Source organism: Pollachius pollachius, assembly GCF_949987615.1.
Source record: "Pollachius pollachius genome assembly, chromosome: 5".
Classification (NCBI taxonomy): domain Eukaryota; kingdom Metazoa; phylum Chordata; class Actinopteri; order Gadiformes; family Gadidae; genus Pollachius; species Pollachius pollachius.
In genome coordinates this window covers 24,599,847-24,617,045 of record NC_136938.1, presented here as the reverse complement: position 1 = coordinate 24,617,045, position 17,199 = coordinate 24,599,847, and the positions used below count along the sequence as shown (strand labels likewise).

At 48.4% G+C, this 17,199-nt stretch overlaps 1 protein-coding gene across 2 annotated transcripts; it reads left to right on the top strand.

The window, feature by feature from the left end:
* The first annotated feature begins 1,247 nt into the window (after nucleotides 1–1,247).
* On the top strand, nucleotides 1,248–17,180 carry tmem39a (transmembrane protein 39A). Of its 2 annotated transcripts, none has more exons than XM_079737395.1 (8): nucleotides 1,248–1,389; nucleotides 3,604–3,820; nucleotides 5,610–5,693; nucleotides 7,817–7,971; nucleotides 9,017–9,383; nucleotides 11,633–11,820; nucleotides 13,244–13,364; nucleotides 13,867–17,180. In XM_079737395.1, exons 1-8 carry the CDS (start codon nucleotides 1,277–1,279, stop codon nucleotides 14,164–14,166), a joined length of 1,545 nt encoding a protein of 514 aa, XP_079593521.1. In that variant the 5' UTR covers nucleotides 1,248–1,276; the 3' UTR covers nucleotides 14,167–17,180. The 2 variants fall into 2 exon arrangements, with proteins under 2 accessions (XP_079593521.1, XP_079593520.1); XM_079737394.1 differs by having other exon boundaries at nucleotides 1,270–1,389; nucleotides 3,598–3,820.
* Nucleotides 17,181–17,199: the final 19 nt, after the last annotated feature.

Sequence of the window (17,199 nt, the reverse complement as noted above, 5' to 3'; positions counted from 1 at the left end):
CGGTCCGTGATGATGTACTAGGACCAGGGGACCCCTACACACGGTCCGTGATGATGCACTTGGACCAGGGGACCCCCACCATAGACATGACTACACCGCCTCGCAGGAAGAAACTGCGACTGTGCAGTAAACACACGACGTCGCGCGCTGATGACGTGCGAGCGGAGGTAGGTACAGGTTTGCCACGTCGGTCTCTGTGCGGTGTAACACTGTTGCTCACTCTTGACACAAGTATAACTTTAATACCGTTTCTCCCGTGATCGGAATACAAGCCGCGGCGTCGGGAGTTTATCAACGCCCACCGGGACGTAATTGCGAGTTTTGAGACAATTTAAAGAAGCGAAAGGCGACCGGAATGTTCTCCATTTGGACTCGTACGGCTGCTGGAAGTACCTCAAGTGACTGATGCATCTTCGACTGGTGCACCACCCGCATGTTGTTGAGACGGTGTAAGTCAAGGCATATTCACTTTTAACATGCGATCTCCCAACCCCAAAAAACCAACTAGTGGTGGCTTGATTGTGCAGGCCACTGCACACCCCGAGTGCTCCACTAGTGAGCTGAGCTGATCTCAAGTACAAGTTGTGCCATCCAAGTTTCCACCAGATGTCTACATGCACAGCACTGCATGCTCTCCAGGTTCACTACAGGTAGGGTCCATTGCAGGTGAGTGGACGCGTGTCGTTGCACGCTTCTGTGCAGGAGACGCGGAACGATCAGGCACACAGCCTCACAACAACGCTTGAGTCCGAAGTGTTTTTTGGATGGGACACTTGGTGGAAGGCTGCTGGTTTAATTTGCTGACTTCTTCCATGTCGGGAAACGCCTTCTGCAGTCTCACGTTGTCAGTTCCTATTTTCACTCTTGAGTTGAACGCCCAGTTAATCATCCTTGGGGGCACACTTGATGCAGTCGAAGTGTAATAGTTAAGCCACCACGTGGGTTATGCTATTCTGTTTTAGATATGTGCCTATATGTTCTATTGTGGCGCCATCCTTTATGCGGCATCATTTAACTTAAATACTCATATCTAATAGCAAAACGAGTGGGTTTCTTCAGCTGTTTTGTCTAAGACCAAAATAATAGCTGTGATCATTGTATGGCTCCCTCTAACATCTGCAAAGCTCCATTTCCTGTTTGTGTTAAAGATGTTTTCTCTCTCTCTCTCAGGGACCCTGTTGTATACGGTCGACCATTGAGGAGGAGGAGCACCAGGGAGGAGGAGGAGGGGGGGGGAGGGACTGTTGGCTGGTGGTTGCCGGGGTAACCGGGGACCATGCCGGGGGGGCGCAGGGGCCCCAGCAGACAGCAGCTGAGTCGCTCTGCTCTGCCGTCCCTGCAGACCCTGGTCGGGGGGAACCTCAGCAACGGCACGGGCTTCAGGAACAGGTGGGTCACACGCACTCCGATACACACACTGATACACACACTGATGCACACTGATACACGCACTCTGATACACACGCTGACACACGCTGATACACACACTGACACACGCTGATACACACTCTGATACACACACTGATACACACTCTGATACACACACTGATACAAACTCTGATACACGCACTCCGATACACACACTGATACACGCTGATACACACTCTGATACACACACTGATACACACTGATACACACTCCGATACACACACTGATACACACTGATACACACTGATACACGCACTCTGATACACACACTGACACACGCTGATACACACACTGACACACGCTGATACACACTCTGATACACACACTGATACACACTCTGATACACACACTGATACACACTCTGATACACGCACTCCGATACACACACTGATACACGCTGATACACACTCTGATACACACACTGATACACACTCTGATACACACACTGATACACACTGATACACACTCCGATACACACACTGATACACACACTGATACACACTGATACACGCACTCTGATACACACACTGACACACGCTGATACACACACTGACACACGCTGATACACACTCTGATACACACACTGATACACACACTGATACACACTCTGATACACACACTGATACACACTCTGATACACGCACTCCGATACACACACTGATACACGCTGATACACACTCTGATACACACACTGATACACACTGATACACACTCTGATACACACACTGATACACACTCGTACACACACTCATACACATTCATGCACACTCTGATACACACACTCAAACACACACTGATACACACTCATACACACACTGATACTCACTCTCACACCCTCATACACATATTCAGACACGCTCATACACACACTGATACAACCTCATACACACACTCATGCACACTCTGATACGCGCTCATACCCGCTCACACACACTCACACACACTCACTCACACAAAATCATACACATACTCACAGACGCATCGTACACACTCGCCAGATAATGCACCATCATAAACACACACACGCACTCTTAAGACACATCATACACACTCCCACACACACTCGTTGACACATCGTACACAATTAAACACACGCACTGGTACACACATCATACACAATCGTAGTCGCATCATACACGCCCATACACACTCCCACACACTCATAGACCCGTCATACACACAATCAAACACACTCACACATGCACTGGTACACACATCATACACAATCGTAGTCGCATCATACACGCCCATACACACTCCCACACACTCGTAGACGCGTCATACACACAATCAAACACACTCACACACGCACTGGTAAAAAAGCCCATGTGAATGACGTGTACAACCCATGTTTGCGGAGTAAAACCAACATGCCAACTGCAGCAGAGCCATGACCTAGTTTAGCTGTCTGTCACATGGACCATATATCTCTCAAGCACCCAACTGCAAGTTGGGGCTGGTTCAATCTCACTGGCCTCTGTGCCACGGTGTCGATCAGCAAGACCCCTGATCCCTTAACCGATAGGTGTGTGTGTGTGTGTGTGTGTGTGTGTGTGTGTGTGTGTGTGTGTGTGTGTGTGTGTGTGTGTGTGTGTGTATGTGTGGGGCATCGACTGATAGAAGTGTCTTGGAAAGTTCTATGTAAATGCAAAGTCTATTCGACTCGCATTTAATTTGTATTGAAGGGCTTGCAGTACGTCCGGTGATTCCACCCTTATCTAGTTGGACTATTAGACGATACATTACTGTACACGCAGTTCCGTCTGTCTCTAGCTACATGTCTCTACTGTACACACAGTTCTATCTGTCTGTATGCAGTATCTCTGAGTCTATCTGTCTGTTCTCAGGAAGAGTAGATCCCAGGAAGAGTAGATCAGTCTGTCTGTTCCCAGGAAGAGTAGATCAGTCTGTCTGTTCCCAGGAAGAGTAGATCAGTCAGTCTGTCCTCAGGAGCAGTACCTCTGTCTGTCTCTAGGAACAGTAACTCAGTCCGACTGTCCGTCCCTTTGCGCAGTAACTCACCCCGTTTGTCCCCAGGAGCAGTAACTCATTCTGTCTGTCTGGCCATCCCTATGCGCAGTAAGTCAGTCCATCTGTCCCCAGGAGCAGTAACTCATTCTGTCCGTCTGGCCATCCCTATGCGCAGTAAGTCAGTCCATCTGTCCCCAGGAGCAGTAACTCGGTGGGACTGTCGGCTCCGCCTCTCTCCGCGCTCATCACCCCGGAGCCGGTGCGTCACTCCAAGATCCCCGAGCTGCCGTTGGACAGCAGCCTGGTGTTTGAGTTCCTGCTCTTCCTCTACCTGCTGGTGGCGCTGTTCGTCCAGTACATGAACATCTACCGCACGGTGTGGTGGTACCCCTACAGCCACCCCGCTGCTTCCACCTCGCTGGTACGCACAACGACACACTTGTTAACTCACTTCAATTCAACTTTATTTGTATAGCCCTTAATCACCGGTACAGTCTTTTAAGGGCTTAACAGGCCGTGTGTTGATGACACTCCCCTGACCCTAGCCCACCAGAGAGCAAGAAAAATGGACAGCAGTGCAATGGGTGCCATAATTGACTGACACACATGCATACATATATACAGGCAAAAGATTTTAAATCGGTGATGGGGAGCTGGTCGGTTAACCATGGTGAGAGTCCAGGCATCCAGTCGCAGTCACCGCAACACGCTAGAACAGACTAACTAACAGAATAATAAATTAGAAGGTGACAGTGCATACTCAAAATGTAGATTGCTGCTAATTTAGTAATGACACAGACAAGCACGAGCAATCGCGCAACGATACAATCAGAAACAGAAACATTATCATGATCAGTCAGACACTTGAACCAGTAGCTGCAAGTACGCAGACAGACGTTCTTGTAATGGCTGATTCTGACTGGTCGGTCGCCAGTGATGTCACTTGCCTGTTCTTGGATCGGGGGTTCCAACAAGAGCCAACAAGAAACGACAAATGCAATAACTCAGGTGGTGTTGTGGTGCAAGATGTCTAAGTCTAACCCATACCTGCCCATTGATGACATGTATCATGAAACAAATATCCACTCCCTCACATCAGAGGAGCTTGGTGTGTCAATGACATAAATAGTACAAGTTCCTCTTTAGTTACTTGGAGTTAAATGTGCTGAATGCGTTAGAGGATTTGACATGTCCGCCGACATGCAGTTTGTCTTGAGATGAGAATCAAAAAGGAAAGTGGGGTGTTGCTGGCTACCATGCCTGATGACCATATCTTAAATGGGTCTGTGCTTGTAGCCAGTGTCTTGAGCAAGAGGTCTTAACTTGTAGGATTTTACTTTGCGCTTGTGTCTGTTACAATATCAGTGTTTCCCCAAGAAAATGTCTTAGTCAAGGTGGTCAAAGGGCGTGGGGTTCGGGTCTTCGGTGAGGGTTTCAGTTCGAGCGACTATTGTTTTCAACAGTATCACCGATGCATTATTTATCTTTATTTTTTGTACCTGATGGAAGTATGTTTTCTTTCCCTACGGGAGTTTTGTACTTTGTTAATGCATAATAATTAAAAATGAATTATATAAAAGAAATAATAATAATAAAAAATATATATTATATTAGTATTATTAGCATTTATTTTTTTATAAATTGGTAGTCAAGGCGGGGCCCTATTATTGTTAAGGCGGTGGCAGTGTTTGGGGAAACACTGAATATGTCTTTACTCGTGGCTAGGAGGTTGGGTAAGATGTCGTTTTTGATGACCAATGTTTATCTGTACTAAGAGCTAGTTCCTGTAATAATCTAGTAGTGTATGTTATAAATTTATCTCTGGCACAGCAGTCCAAATATGTTATAGCAGACTTTCTGGGGGGTGGCGGCTCAGAGCCTGGACAGGATATTTCCGAACTGAAAGGAGTGGAGTTTCACCATGTTTCTTGTTTTGTTACAAAGATAATCTACCCTAAAGAAACTCAAACCCTAAAGGGGACCAACTTTCAGGAAGGGATGTAAATGTTGTTCACCCTCTCCCCTTGACAATGGAAAATGAGTTCATTTTCTTTTGTCCCTGATGTTCTGTAGTGGAGTGGACTGGAGTGACTCCAGTTTGAGTCACTCGGGGGAAATGATTCTGCTAGTTTCCGTTTCAAATTCAGGGATGAGTGAAACATTCCCAGGCTGTTGTAGTGTTGAAACCTTTTGCTTTGTTCTGCTTCCAGAACTTCCACCTGATGGACTACCACCTGGCCACCTTCATCACCGTCATGTTGGCCCGGAGACTGGTCTGGACCGTCGTGTCTGAGGTAGGAGTGGAATAAACGGATACAGCTAATTTAACATTAACATATTCATGTTCCTAGTGTACATAATGTATTTCTATAACGTTTAAGGCGTTAACATGGCCTCTTACGGATTCGGGGCATCCCATGGTAGTTTGGTCGGAGACCAACGCGAAAAATTCAAACAAGACGTTTAATGAGTCCTGTTGACATGGCAGTGAACAAATCAGCATACTGCCCTAACCCGCTCAAGAAGCCCTTAACCATTCTACATCCATCCATGGGGGAGTTCCATCTTGTGGTTCTTAGATATGAAAGGCTAAGAGGAAATAAGAGGGCAAGAGGTCATGAAATGTGTAAGGGGAAGGTCCACTGTAATTAGAATAAGTACAATTCTAGTGTGTGTGTGTGTGTGTGTGTGTGTGTGTGTGTGTGTGTGTGTGTGTGTGTGTGTGTATTTCAGTGTGTGTGTCAGTCACTGAGAGGCCGGTTAGTTCCTGAGCACATTTGCTATGGGTTTGAAACTGTTCAGGTTGCGTAAGGTGTTGGTCTTGATGGATTGTAAAGCAGCGTGTATCAACCATTAACAAAACATTATGAAACGCAAAATCTTAATGAAAATCGAGGATATATACTCTGCATTTGGAGTAGTTACGACAGTATGGATTGTGTGCCCTGGTGGTTCTCTTAACTCCCTGCTATGTTGATGGGGATAAAAGCGTATTAGCATAGCTGCTAAATCTAATATGGCCAAATATTCAGTTAGTATTGTTCATTCATCGTCATCCTCCTTCTCAATCCAACGACACACGACAGCAAACAAGGCGTAATTAAACTGAGAAGGGGACAGTGTAGCTGCGTCAGAAGAGAAAGAGGAAGTTGTGGGAAGACTGCGGGGATGAGTGCACAGCAAGCAACGACGAGGAAGCGCTAAGAACAGAGCAGAAGCTATTTTGGTCGCCAACCGTTCTGATTGTTCATCGCTGATGACTGTCGAATGGGATGTAGGCACGATTTCAAAGGTATGATTTAGTTCCATGTCCTATATTTGGTGCAGAGTTACAAATGCGTCAGCCCTTAGTGAGTGAAATGCTCTAGCTGAACAAGTTCTTCTGGTGGACTTCGCCTGCTTCGGTATATGGCCACTTAGACTAACAGGGTTATGCCGATCACATTCCCGTACAAAGCGTTATCATGGCTCCACCACTCACTGCTCCCTCTCTACGGCTGCACATGGGAGCGTAACAGTTGGAAGAGCTTCTTTAAAAAGGAAACAAAATTCAACATTTCTGCCAGTTCTGACCAGTGTGGTGTGAATGTTGCATTACAAAACACAACACGCTATTTTGCATAAAGTTAAGCAAAGTAGTTCAACTTTGGTGCCATCCGGCACTAACACTTCGCACAGTTGCTATCTTTTATACTGTAACTGCCGATCAAAATAATTTTTGTTGTGTTAGATTTTCCCTTTCTCCCAGTCTCAGATATATATATCCAGGGTGCGATTTGCCGGTGGGGATGGTGGGGATTATCCCCCCCTCTGGTTTAGACGTCCTACCCTCTGCTGAATTATTTTTATCCTCGGTGGGGATCAAAATTATCCCCCCCACCCAAAGTATTTTCACCATTACATCGTAATAATTAACAACAAAAATACACAGGGTCCGTCTTCATTTTGAAACATTTTAAAATGTTTCTCAAAATTATCCCCCCCTCTGGTTTTTTCACAAATCGTACCCTGTATATATATATATTGTGAGAATCTCGTATTAACTAGATTAACCCGATTTGGGGCCCGTGGGCCAAACTTGGCCCGTGCCTTACCCACTGTATATATTATTGTTTTCCGCCATCAGCGCTCGGAATCTGCGCTCGCTCTCATTGAATATTATTTATTGATGCCCTTCCATTCCTGACCCTAGAATAACATTGTGATACATTGATGGTAGGGTGGCGCTGTTGAGCTCCTATCCTGTTCAGCCGCCTCCCACATATTTGACTAAATATACAGAAAAATTTAAATTTTGGCCCACGAGCCTCACCACGATTACATTTTGGCCCTCCACTGGGAAGAATTTGGGCCCCCCTGAACTAGGGGATGGCTAAAGCGTCTGTCTGTCTGTCTGTCTGTCTGTCTGTCTGTCCAGGTGTCTCAGAGAGGGGGCAGTTCTCTGGTGCGGTCGGGCCTGCTGATCACAGCCCGTCTCTGCCTGCTGACGCTGTGTGGCTGGGTGCTCTGCTGGACCCTGGTCAACCTCTGCAGGAACCACTCTGTCCTCAACCTGCTCTTCCTGGGATACCCGTGAGTAGGACGGGCACATGCACACTACACTAGACCAAACGCACACTCGACCAGACGCACACTAGACCAAACGCACACTAGACCAAACGCACACTAGACCAAACGCACACTAGACCAAACGCACACTAGACCAAACGCACACTACACTCCACCAAACGCACACTAGACCAAACGCACACTAGACCAAACGCACACTAGACCAAACACACACTAGACCAAACGCACACTACACTCGACCAAACGCACACTAGACCAAACGCACATTAGACCAAACGCACACTAGACCAAACGCACACTACACTCCACCAAACGCACACTAGACCAAACACACACTAGACCAAACGCACACTAGACCAAACGCACACTAGACCAAACGCACACTAGACCAAACGCACACTAGACCAAACGCACACTAGGCCAAACGCACACTAGACCAAACGCACACTAGACCAAACGCACACTAGACCAAACGCACACTAGACCAAACGCACACTAGACCAAACGCACACTACACTCGACCAAACGCACACTAGACCAAACGCACACTCGACCAAACACGCACTCGACCAAACGCACACTAGACCAAACGCACACTAGACCAAACACACACTAGACCAAACGCACACTAGACCAAACGCACACTAGACCAAACGCACACTAGACCAAACGCACACTAGACCAAACGCACACTAGACCAAACGCACACTAGACCAACCACACAGAGTAGTGCTACATGATAACATAAATCGACATTCTCATCTTGTTTTTGTTATTTTCTACCCCCGCTGCCTGTCTTTCTATCCATAACTCTCTCTGTATCCTTCACTGTCTCTCTGTCCCTCTCTCTCCATGTCTCTTCGCTGTATCCATGTCTGTCCCCGGCTTTCTCTCTGTTACTCTCTGTATCTGTCTCTGTTTCTCTCTGTCTCTGTCTATATCTTTCACTCTCTCCCTCTCATTCTCTGTGTTCCACTCTGGTCTATATATATATATATTTTTTTTTTTTTTCTCTCTCTCTTTCTCTCTGTGTCTCTCTCTCTCTCAGCTTCGGCGTGTACATCCCGCTCTGCTGCTTCCACCAGGAGGGGGCGGCGAGGAGCCACGCCGCCGCCTCCGTCTGCGGTTACCACGGCGACCAGGGGCAGCAGGGCGACCTGGTGGCCGAGGCGCCGTTCTTCCGGCCGCGGGACTTCCTCTTCCTGCTGCGGGAGAACCTCCGCGAGCAGTTCACCAGCCCGCCGCTGGCGCCCACACACACCTGCCCCCCCCCCACACACACGCACACACCGGAGCTGATCCGCGGCGAGGTGGAGGAGCTGAAGAGTGACTTCAACCGGCGCATCAAGGAGGTGCTGTTCAACTCGCTGTTCAGCGCCTACTACGTTGCCTTCCTGCCGCTCTGCTTCGTCAAGGTACGGGCAGCGTACGGCCGCACTTATTGTTGGTTTGTGCATCCTGGCATTTAATGTGCGCACTTATTATAGGTTGTGCCTCCTGGCCCTTAATGTACTCACTTATTTTATGTTTGTACGTCCTGGCACTTAATGTACATACTTAGGCCCCGCTTACACGAGGAAGCTAGCGGGTAAAAACGACAAAATATTTTATCGGAAGCGCCTTTCGTTTAGACGGTGTCGGCGTTTTTGGGGCTTAAAAACGCAGAAATCTGAAACCGCCCTCCAGTGGAAAACTTGAATACGCTCCGCCGTAGCGTTTCCGTCTACACTGCCAAGACGCAAAACTCTGCTCAGATCTGCTCACGTCGCGTACGCGTTTACGTCACATACATGCACCAGTACAGGGAAATAAACAAACATGTTGGAATATTTCCATGCGTCGGACCGACAAGCTGCTCTGGCAGCTCTAATAAACTCACAGGAGTCTTTCCACGAAATGTACAGGATATGTACAGATAGTATTACTGAACAGAGAAGGATCTGTAATTCTGTTTTGGTTTTCGCAGCGCAGATAAGAGAAGAAGGAAGATTCTACACATGCGCTCAGACATGGTGGTGTTGTGTGATGGTGCATCACAGCACCACCTAGCCGCCTGACATGCATACCCAATCGAAATCCACACACTTTTGCGTCGCCGTACGCACGCAGATTTCCTCCCGAAAACGCTCGTCTAAACGCGGAATAAAAAGTGAAGACGCGACGCCACTTTTGCGTCTTCTGTTCAGACCGTCATCATGTAAACGTAGCCTTATTGTAGGTTGTGCCTCCTGGCACTTAATGTACTCACTTATTGTATGTTTGTGCGTCCTAGCACTAAGGACAGGACTGCTTAAAGTCAGCACTGCATAGTTGCTCATCAGCTTCCCATAGAGACTCAAGACTCACTTGTTCAGAGTTCACCTGGACTCCCACCATAGCCTCCCCCCTTTCCTCCCCCACGCCCCCGATCCTCCCTTACTCTCCTAAATTCACCCCTCTTACGCACTTATTATATGTCGTACATCCTGGCCCTTAATGTACACACTTATTGTATGTTGTACGTCCTGGCGCTTAATGTACACACTTATTGTATGTTGTACGTCCTTTCACTTAATGACGCGCTTATGTATGGTCGTACGTCCTGGCACCTAAAAATAGTAATTGTGTTGTGTAGCATCTTATCCCAGCGATCTGTGTTGTATACATATATAGAGAATGGGTTAACCTCGCAATTGTAAGTGCTTGGCTGCTCTGCGACTCTGCAGTCCTGACCTCGGCAGGGAGCTCGTTCCGGATTTAATATCTGAGCTTCTGCAAAGTTTGTGTTGAATTGCAACAACACTCTTTATTTTCTCCAACCCTTAAGAATCGCATTAATTCCATTGAGGACGTTTTGCGTGTCCTCCAACTCTGTCTGTGGGGCACTGCTATAGTTCTATGTCAAATAACCACAAATAGAGGTAATGATGCTGTGATGGGGACTGATTAGCTGTGAAAGCGGACAAAGAGGAAGTGGCGTGGAGATGGGGGTTTTATGAAAAAGCATTTGTTTATGAACGTTCATTCCATATTCAGTTGGGAGGATGATCTACTGGTAAGGGTTTCAACTCCCAGTTGAAAGGTTCTGGGTTCATACACCAATGTCTATCATAAAAAATCGTCATATGGTTTCGGAACCAAACCCAAGGTTTAAAATGCAATACAGATTAGTTTGAAATGTGCTCTAAAAAACCTTCTGTCATGAAGTCGCTAGGCTCACAAATCAAATTTTAGATTAATAATCGTATACCTGGGAGAAGACTCCCTCAAATCGGGGTGACTGGGGCCTTTCACTTTATCTTACTACATGTTTGTTTCAAAGACATCCTGTCTTCGAAAGACAGGAAGTCTTCGAAAGCAGAACCAAGGTTCTGCTGACGATTTCAAATCAACACCGTGTCGGCTGGCCACTGTACACATACAAATGTTGAATCTCATACAAATGGGTTTATCTTTGCAAGACTATCTCCGTGACCAAACAGGTTTGGGGCGAGTAGGGTGATGGGTAGCTGAGGTGCACACTGTTTTAAATGATTTCCTATTCAAATCAGTTTCTAGACTCGTGTGTGCTTGACACCCATCCTGTACCCTGAATCATGTTAATTTGCGTAATTTGCGTTCTCATCGGAGCAGAAACCCAGACAGCTGTACGGTAACCCCCCCCCCCCCCCCCCCCCGCCCGCAGAGCACGCAGTACTACGACATGCGCTGGTCCTGTGAGCACCTGATCATGGTGTGGATCAACGCCTTCGTGATGCTGATGAGTCAGCTGCTGCCGCCCAGCTACTGTGACCTGCTGCACCGCTCGGCCGCACACCTGGGCCGCTGGCAGAAGCTGGAGCACGGCTCGTACAGCAACGCACCGCAGCACGTGTGAGTGGCCCTCCCCCTCTCCCTCCCTCTGTTTCTCCCCCTCTCCCTCCCTCTGTTTCTCCCCCTCTCCCTCCCTCTGTTTCTCCTCCTCTTCCTCCCTCTGTTTCTCCTCCTCTCCCTCCCTCTGTTTCTCCCTCTGTTTCTCCCCCTCTCCCTCCCTCTGTTTCTCCCCCTCTTCCTCCCTCTGTTTCTCCTCCTCTCCCTCCCTCTGTTTCTCCCTCTGTTTCTCCCCCTCTCCCTCCCTCTGTTTCTCCCCCTCTTCCTTCCTTCTCTTCCTCCCTCCCTTTCTCCCTTTCTCCCTTTCTCTCCCTTTTCCTCACCTCAGTTCTCCCCCTCTTCCTCCCTCCCTCTCTTCCCCCCTCTCTTCGCCCTCCCTCCCTCTCTCCCTCAGTCTCTTTCTCCCTTTTCTCTCCCTTTTCCTCACCTCAGTTCTCCCCCTCTCCCTTCCTCCCTCTCTTCCTTCCTTCTCTTCCTCCCTCCCTCCCTCCCTTTCTCCCTTTCTCTCCCTTTTCCTCACCTCAGTTCTCCCCCTCTTCCTCCCTCCCTCTTCCCCCCTCTCTTCGCCCTCCCTCCCTCTCTCCCTCAGTCTCTTTCTCCCTTTTCTCTCCCTTTTCCTCACCTCAGTTCTCCCCCTCTCCCTTCCTCCCTCTCTTCCTTCCTTCTCTTCCTCCCTCCCTCCCTCCCTTTCTCCCTTTCTCTCCCTTTTCCTCACCTCAGTTCTCCCCCTCTTCCTCCCTCTCTACCCCTCCCTCTCCCTCAGTCTCTTTCTCCCTTTTCTCTCCCTTTTCCTCACCTCAGTTCTCCTCTTCCTTCCTCCCTCCCTTTCTTTCTCCCTCTCTATATCCCTCTCCTCCTCCCTCTCTCTTCCTTCCCCTTTATCTCTCTTTCTCCCTCTCGTCCCTCGCTCTTCCTCCCTCTCTCTCTCCCTCTCGTTCGCCCTCTTCCTCCCTTCTCTCTCACAGCACATCAGATGGAATATACAGTATATTGTTGTAATAATAGTATGAGGTTCGTCCACACGCGTGGATAACGGTAATGACAATACGTGTCCACACTGATGCCATTTACTATAATAATGGGGATTATGATGATGATGGTAATAATAAAATAACCGTTGTTGGAACACATGTTGAGCACACTTATTTTTTTTAAAAAAAAAGCATTATCAAGTTCAAAGTGTTTTATCTATTGTACTGTAAAACATTACAGAAAAGCAAAGGTCATCTTCTATTATAGAAAAAAAACGAAGTGAACAAGTCACCAATAAATCAAGACGGAATAGTATCTTTGAAGGTGTGTGTGTGTGTGCACCTGGTAGTGTTTCATCATGCATTTCACACCATACTCAAGCTGTGTGTGTGTGTGTGTGTGTGTGTGTGTGTGTGTCCGTCTGTCCGTCCGTCCGTCCGTCCGTCCTGAGCAGATGGTCAGAGAGCACCATCTGGCCCCAGGGGGTGCTAGTGAGACACAGCCGCAGCCTGTACAAGGCGGTGGGGACCTACAACGTGGCGCTGCCCTCGGACATCTCCCACTCCAGGTTCTACGTGAGTCTGCGCTTCTTTATCGTTGGAGACGGTTTTCAGCACATTTCGTTCAGTCCTCCTAGTTGCGGAGTTCGCTCGGGCTAGGCTAGCGCACGGCAACGGGGCAATGCTAGCCTGCTAATACAACAGTCTTACCCACTGCGCAGTACACCCGAGGTAAATCAATTATAACGCCAGACTATAGATGTAAATGTCTGTGTTGATAGAGTAATGTTAGAAATAAAAGTAACCTCGCATCGCCTGAATCATCCCATTTTGAGGGGCTACTTTCTCAGCAGCAGCGAAATTTAACCTAGGTATCAGTCCGCCGCTTAATGGCCAAATGAACGAGTTACTAAGTGGCTTTGGTTAAAGTCGTGCTCTAAATCTCAAAAAGTAAAAACTAGAATCAGACAGGAAGCGAGACAGCAGCCGACAGCCAAGTTCATAATTCTAAACGTGCCTTTGTTGCAACATGTTTTTGCAACATCTCTCTCTCTCTCTCTCTCTCTTTCCTCCCTAGTTCCTGTTCCACAAACCCCTCCGGATCCTCAACCTGCTGATCTGGATCGAGTCCAGCGTGGTGCTGTACCAGCTTTACTCCCTGCTGCGCTCCGAGCGCTGGAACCACACGCTCTCGCTGGGCCTCATCCTCTTCTGCAACTACTACGTGCTCTTCAAGCTGCTGCGGGACCGCATCGTCCTGGGCAAGGCCTACTCCTACCCCTCCTTCCCTGCCGCATCCTCCTCCTCCTCCTCCTCCTCCTCCTCCTCTTCCTCCTCCTCCTCCTCCTCCAACGGCCTGGGCCTCAAGTCACAGTAGCTGCCGGCTCCTCCTCCTCCTCCTCCTTCTCCGGGACCAACCCTTTGAACCTTTGGACGTAAACAAGCTCGGGGGAGATGGTGACACACGGGGCCGCCATGGGAACGTGAAAGCGAGGCGGGGTGGCGGCAAGGAGCGCGGCGGACATGTGGGACTGTGGACTCACGGTTATGTTTTGATACGGTTCTATTTTCATGCGATGTTTATATAACTATTTAAAGAGTATTTTTTATTTTGTATACTGTTCCCCCCCCCCCCCCATCGCTCCAGGCGTTACAGAGACCCCGACGAGGACGTCTGTTGCATGTTGTGTTACGTTTTTTTTCCCGCATGCCGGCAGCACAGGACCGCCAGGTTTGATCTCTCGAGGGGTGAGGGGAGGAGGAGGAGGAGGGTGGGGGGGGGGGGGGACTTCCTGCCAAAGATGTACCCCGCTGTCGGTGGGCGTCGGCCTGCCACGCCCGGCCCGTGTGCTTCCGGTTGGCTGGTTTGAGTTTAGATTGACTGTGGGGATCGATTCCTCGGTTTGGTTTAGATTGAGCAGTTCGGGGACAACTCCTGTGTTACGAAAGTATTTTCTTTTTCAATCGGGTCGAGGGCTTTCCTGTGAGTTGTCCAATCTGTGCCTTTTGTGTACGTCTGTGCACGCGAAGGAACCCCTGCTCACGCTCGTGCACTCTGAGGTCAGACCGGCGGGTTTCGTTCTTTGCCTCTGTACCGCAAGGCAGCTGTGGCATCCTGTCTCACCATGCCACCCTGTCCGGCACCAACACGTCTCAGTCTGTCTCACCACGCGACCAAACCTGGCGTGTTTAGTTGTCGCTATTCTTTGGTCGTTGCTAGGATACGGAGGAAAGAACGAGCGGTTACGTAAGTTGTCTTTCCCGTGGACAACGGGCTTCGCCAGATGTCCATCGCTACTTGATAGGTCGGTCTGCCCACACCATACATGGGCGACACAACACAGGCTGATGGCTATTGGTCATGTGTGGCACGGACTTCCTGGTGATCACGTTGGAAAGTAGCCCGGCAGAAAGGGGCGAGTGACGGCTGAAACTAAGTGAAATAGTTTCATTTCTGTTGCGGTTTTTCTCCCTTTACCAGAACGGCGTTAGCCACCAGAGGCCACTCTGAGGCGTGACACAGATTCTCTTGTTTTGTTACTTCTTACGCTCTGATCTCCTGCGTTCTTTTAAACGGTGCGTTTCCTGCGCCTCCGCAGTGACATCATCGTTGTGCCACCACTCTCTGCGGTGGGGGATACCCCGACCGCTGGGGTTCAGTTCACCACCTACATCTCAGTATAAAGTATACAGCTCAGTATGCAACCCACGTCGGATGAAACCAAAGTACAGTCCTCTTTCAGGAGGAACTTCAACATCGAAAGTGACCACATCCCTGCCTGTGGAAAGCGTTCCGGTCGTTCCTTCGCTCTGGTGCAGTCAGGCGTTGTGTGTCATGTATTGACCTGTGATGCATGTGTAGGGAACCTCGAGGATGACTGATGTGCCATAGATGAATGTGTCTCAGTCACACCGAGTGAGTAATGAAGTTAGACTCTCTCTCTCTCTCTCTCTCTCTCTCTCTCTCTCTCTCTCTCTCTCTCTCTCTCTCTCTCTCTCTCTCTCTCTCTCTCTCTCTCTCTCTCTCTCTCTCTCTCTCTCTCTCTCTCTCTCTCTCGTTGAATGTATCAAACATGGCGGTTCAGTGGGGCTGTTCAACTGGCGTGCTGTGTTACGGAGACCGAAGGTGTATCTGTCGGCTCCGCCCATATGGTCCCAGTGTTTTATTGTCTACTCCTGTGTTGTGCGCCCTGATTGGCAAGTGGAAGCCAGGGCCCGGCTTCCAGTGAAAGAGGGTGACTGGTTTCAACTCTTTTGAAGCGGGGCCCTCGCGGGAGCCATTTGGTTATATTTTTCTCATTGTTTCTTCTGGACCGCATCCTGTATTTTTTGTTTGGTTCGATTTTTAGAAAATCCTGAGAAACGCTGTTGGCTATTTGAATGTGTAGAGGTTAACCAAAGGATGTTAAACTGTTCTGTGCCATATCCCAGGATGCATTGCGGCTTCGCGCTGGTTGTTCTTGGGTAGGAAGGTCCTCCTTATTTCAGTTTGTACAACACTCCCCCACCAACGTAGCCTGCCTGGAAACATTAATACCGCTTTTAATTTGGCATCTGAGACAATAAAAGAAAGGTGTTAAATCAACATGTTTTAATTTATTTACCTTTTTTATTTCTCAATGGAGTCTTAACTGTTTCAACAATTAAAGAATAGATGATTATATAGGCTTAAGTGACATTTTACAGAGCAAAACACACTATGCGTTAACTCTAGAGTTGCGGTTTTTGAAACGTTGAAATTCTCAAAAGGAAGAAATGGTGCTGTTGACTCTGACGGACAAGTGCAATGCATCTCCACTAGGTGGCAGCATGCGTCAATAGTAAAATCCACACTTTGTATGAATCCACAGAGTACTAGTTTGCCTTCTTGAAAGCAACACGTATCACTTTGGCAATAGCAAACTACATTCATTCACGTAAAACACAAGTGGTTTACAGAAGAAACCTGCCCACAAGGCTTAGAAACAGTGCAATCTTAGTATAATTAGAATAAAGCGTATAAAGTGAAACCATGATGCTCTGCTCGTCTTCCTCAATGTCCTGCGCAGGGTAGCCCTGCACCGTCATGATGTCATCATGATGTCACTCTGATGTCATCGCCTCTCACGTGTCATCACCTCCTCGCACCTGGAACCTTTAAGCAAGCATGACCTCATCGTCCCCGGCTCTTCACCTCTCATTTCTTGTGTGTGTGTGTCAGGCGTGTGTGTCAGTCGTGTGTGTGTGTGTCAGGCGTGTCTGTCAGTTGTGTGTGTGTGTGTCAGGCGTGTGTGTCAGTCGTGTGTGTGTGTGTCAGGCGTGTGTGTCAGTCGTGTGTGTGTGTGTCAGGCTTGACTGTGTGTGTGTGTCAGGCTTGACTGTGTGTGTGTGGTCCACTCCCAACAGGGTCTAATCCAGTACAGGTCCACCC